The 3,938-nt window shown below is 56.1% G+C and overlaps 1 protein-coding gene across 6 annotated transcripts in view; it reads right to left on the minus strand.

Annotated features, from left to right (window-relative positions):
* HNRNPUL1 (heterogeneous nuclear ribonucleoprotein U like 1) overlaps positions 1–3,162 on the minus strand; it is a 35,870-nt gene extending 32,708 nt beyond the window's left edge. For 2 of the 6 annotated variants that reach the window (XM_019804274.2, XM_034672319.1), the window contains exon 1: positions 3,144–3,162. Coding sequence is in view for 2 of the 6 variants with exons in the window: in XM_019804272.2 (XP_019659831.1) it covers positions 1,212–1,506 (295 nt within the window). In the remaining 4 variants the exon portion in view is untranslated. Of the gene's footprint in view, positions 1–1,211; positions 1,659–3,143 lie in introns of those variants that run through there. The other 4 variants (XM_019804273.2, XM_034672320.1, XM_019804272.2 and 1 more) reach the window with 3 other exon arrangements.
* Positions 3,163–3,938: the final 776 nt, after the last annotated feature.

A 3,938-nucleotide genomic window follows, 5' to 3' on the forward strand; every position in this document is an offset into this window, starting at 1 on the left:
ACCCCCAATCCGTGGGCACACAAGTAACTGTTTCTGGGGACCAAGGAGCCTTCTCCAGGAGGAGACACTCAGCCTCAGAAACTCCCCTCACTCCATCCTGAGGCTCCTAGCCAAGTCAACAGGTTTTCTTTCTCTTTCCATTCTATACTCTCCCCTCTCCCATATTTGCTAGACCACATATACACTCCTGTACTGGACACAAGTATCCTCTGTCCCCCAGATACTCCAAAACTTCAAACTCCACCAATTTGCTACCTGCCCCACCCCACCCCCAGCTACCTCTGTTCTTCAAACACTCCAAACTGTTAATCCAAGACCATTCAGCAGCAGCCCTCAGAACCCACCCAGCTCAAGACTTCTAGGTTCCCTACCGAGTGAAGCATCCTTCCCTCCCCTGCCTGCCTCCAGTGACTAGGGTTCCCTAAACCTCCTCTGGAAGTCAACCAGAAGGTCCCCAGATTTCCCAGCATCAAATGCCCAAGTTGGCCCTGCCTCAACGTTGGCCTTCCAGCCCTGGATCTGAGAGTCCCCCAGGTCATCCTCAGAGGTGGGTCCCTCACAGTCCAAAACATGGCAGTCTCCCACATTCCCTAAATGCTCACTAGCCAAATACCAGAGCACTTAGTCCATCAGATCCCCCCCCTGGCCAGACACCAGCACTTCCACCTCACCAAGCCATCCCAGTACCAAACAGAATTCCCCATACCCCACCCAGCACCAAACTCCAAGATCCTCTAGTCTCAAAACTCTCCCAGCCCTAAAAACACGGCTCCCGAAGCCAAGCCTATACGCTGGGTTTAGCAGAGCCCTCAAGCCCACCTCAAGCCCACTCAGCTCCAAACCCTGAAATCGTCATTTCCAAGACCCTCCTCAGCCCCCGATTAGAAAGCCTCTTGTTCTTCCGACTCTTCGGCTCCAGAAGCCACGGCTTCCGGTCTCCGAGCAATAGGCTCCGGAATCCTCTACACCCCCCGACCGTCCTCATCTCCAAAACCCAGAGCCCCCACTCCAGTATCTCCCCTGCCCCGAATGCCAGGGTCCACCCTCCAGTCGTCCCGAGGCCCACGGCCCTAGATCCTTTTCAGCGACAGGCAGGGGAATCCCCCAATCCTCAGGCCATCTCCCCGACCTTAGGCGCCGGACTCCGCGTCCCACAGCCCTTCCTCGGCCCGGACTCCGGGCTCCCCGACCCCCGCCCCGCGCACTCTCACAATGTCCGTCCGGCCCCGAGTAGCCGCCAGGCTCCGGGTGCGGCTGCAGCCCGGACGGCGGTGGCTGCGCGGTCCCCTCCAGCTCGGAGCCCCCCTCGGTCTCGACCTCCTCGTTGTTGTGCCCGGGTCGCCCCGGTTCGTCGTCGGCCTCGAGCTCCCGCTCGTCGTCGGGCTCCTCGGCCTCCAGCGCCGCCTGCAGCCGCTCAGCAAGCTCGGCCTTGAGGCCGCGAGTGTCCAGGCCGCGGCGCTGCAGCTCCTCGCGAAGTTCGTTCACCTTCAGACGGCGCACATCCATGGCCCGGGCCCCCGGGGCGGCCCCCGAGCCCGGCCCGGCCTCCCAGGGCTCTGTCCCCCTTAAACCTTTCCTGTCAGGAGGCGAAGGGGGAAAGGGGGGGGGGCCCGCTCCAATGGCGGCGGCGGCTCAAAATGGCCGCCGCCGCCGCCTCCCCCTCCTCCGTGGTCCGATACGATGCAACACGGGTGCCAATTGGCCACCGCGTGGAGGCAACGGGCGCGGGCCTGGAGATTCAGCCAATCAGAGCGCAGCTTTCAAAAGAACGGCAATGAAAGGGCTCAGGAACAGCCAGGGAGGAAGCGTTGGCCTACGTCGCTGCCGCTGCCGGGGCGGAGGGCGGGAAAAGTCGGGAGGCGGAGCACGTGATGATTGGGTAGCGCCCGCGCGCCCGCTCCCGTAGGGTCAAATGAAGAAAAAGGAGTAAAGACTTGGCCCAATCAGCGATGGGATTTCAGAATTAACCCCGTCCCGCCCCCCTCCCAAACACTCTCGGCCTTTCCTGCGCGGTCCTTTCATCAAACTGGGGTCTTCTGTAACACATAACCTGATTGGTCTAGATCTCCCGCCCCTAGAGGAGTCCAAGCGGGTAAAACCACTAGAACCAATCAGATGGAGGGTCGGCCGACCAACTCCCCCACCTCCTTTCACTGTCGCCTTTAAGAAACCGGAAAGATGAATTCCCGAAGGACCCGCCCCTTGCCGTTAGGGCGGTTTCAAAACAATCTGCCCACCAATCGCAATTATTGTTTTATCTCACTAAAGCTAGTACAGTTCAATCGCTTTAGTAAAAGCTAACCAGATTGGCCGTTCTTCAGCGGACGGCCTCAGAAACGTCGCTGTAGAGGAAGGCCGACGATATAAAGTAGATAAATTATCCTTAATCTGGAAGAAACTCAGTTGCCTTTATGGAAAGGAACCTTTTGACTTCAAAGTACCGAAGGTTTGACGATAGAGGCTAAGCTGACAACGGGAGAAAAGTTGTAAAGGAAATCGCACCCTCTTCCCTTTGATAGTTCATCTCAAGGGGCGCCTCTTCCCACGATCATAGCTTCGCCGCCGTCTTTCTCTATGTATCTTACGTGGACTGGGCGCTCTGCACCCGACCATAGAGCCTTCCCCTCCGGGACGACCTCCAGAAGTTCGCGGGTTTCTACCCCAAATCCTCTAAATAAACCGCTGTTCAGAGTTCTGGCTGTTTGGCGTCTGTACTGACAAGTTCAAACACACAGGTTCGTAGTTCAGCCTAACGCCACAAATCCAAACGCCACAGAGTTTCGCAATGTCTACCGCTGCACCACCTGTCGCCTCTAACTCAAAAGCCACGAAACTTCTGTAAGAGACACAATCGGGATACACAATGCAAACGCCCGCTGCCCGCTGGGCCATACAGTAAGCCCACAAAAAACACACACCGCCACTACTTAGACAAAACACGCAACACAGACAAACAAATGGCCGTGAGTCAGGTCAGATGCATCAGTTAAGGGGATAATACACCAAACTGCAGCGCCGATGTGGCCACTAAGGTCCGCACGGGCAGGCGGCATCAAATGATAAAGACAAAGGACAGTTACGCTACAAGCTGACACGGCAGCCTCGACACACAGCACCCACTCAGAAACGGGGCAGACACTCACGTGGGCCCGGAGGTTCCAGTCCAGACACCCCGCCCCTCGCCCACGTCCGACTTCCTCTCTCCTCCCAGCTTCCCACAAGGATTTGTTCTAAAAAAGTTTGTGGCCCGGATTGAACTGTCATCGGTTCTCAGGAGGCGCCACCGGGGGGCGTCCGGGCGCTGCCAAGGGTTTCTCCATGTGCTGCCGGATCCACCCAGGAACGGGGGGCCCTCTCGATGCATGCAAAGCACCGTGGGTTAGTCTTGGCAGGAATCCCTTTGTGGGCCCGTGATGACTGGAGGTGTTCTGTGCCTGTGTTTCTATATGAATCTGAACATTTGAATCAGTCTGTGAGTACCTGTTGTACTCTGTGTGTCTCAGTGTTTACTCTTTGTAATGTGTTACTCTAGTTTATTCCTATTGCTGGCGAATATCTGCCTTTCATATGTTTGTAAATATGTTTGTATCTATGTAGTTTTTCGCGTCTGTTACTATATGTGTCTGAATTTCAGTGTCTTTCTTATTTGTGGCCAAGTATGCCTCAGTATGTCCTAATGGGTCTGTGAACTTTGGGGTGGGGAGGAGCGTGTCTCTGGCACTGAGTGTCTAAGTGCCTATTCCTCACTAGGGATTTCCGGGAGTCTGTTTCTTTGTGTCTCGTGTCTTTTTGTCTACGTGTATGCTCATTTCTACCCTCTTTGTAAAGGGAGAACTCCTAGAGCCCCACCAAACCCTTCTTTTTACTGATGGGGAAACGGAGCTGCCAGGGAGAGGGGCCACGTGACAGCTGAGTGGAAACAAGAGGAGACAGAAGTG

The sequence above is a fragment of the Ailuropoda melanoleuca genome, chromosome 12, assembly GCF_002007445.2.
Source record: "Ailuropoda melanoleuca isolate Jingjing chromosome 12, ASM200744v2, whole genome shotgun sequence".
NCBI classification, from domain to species: Eukaryota; Metazoa; Chordata; class Mammalia; order Carnivora; family Ursidae; genus Ailuropoda; species Ailuropoda melanoleuca.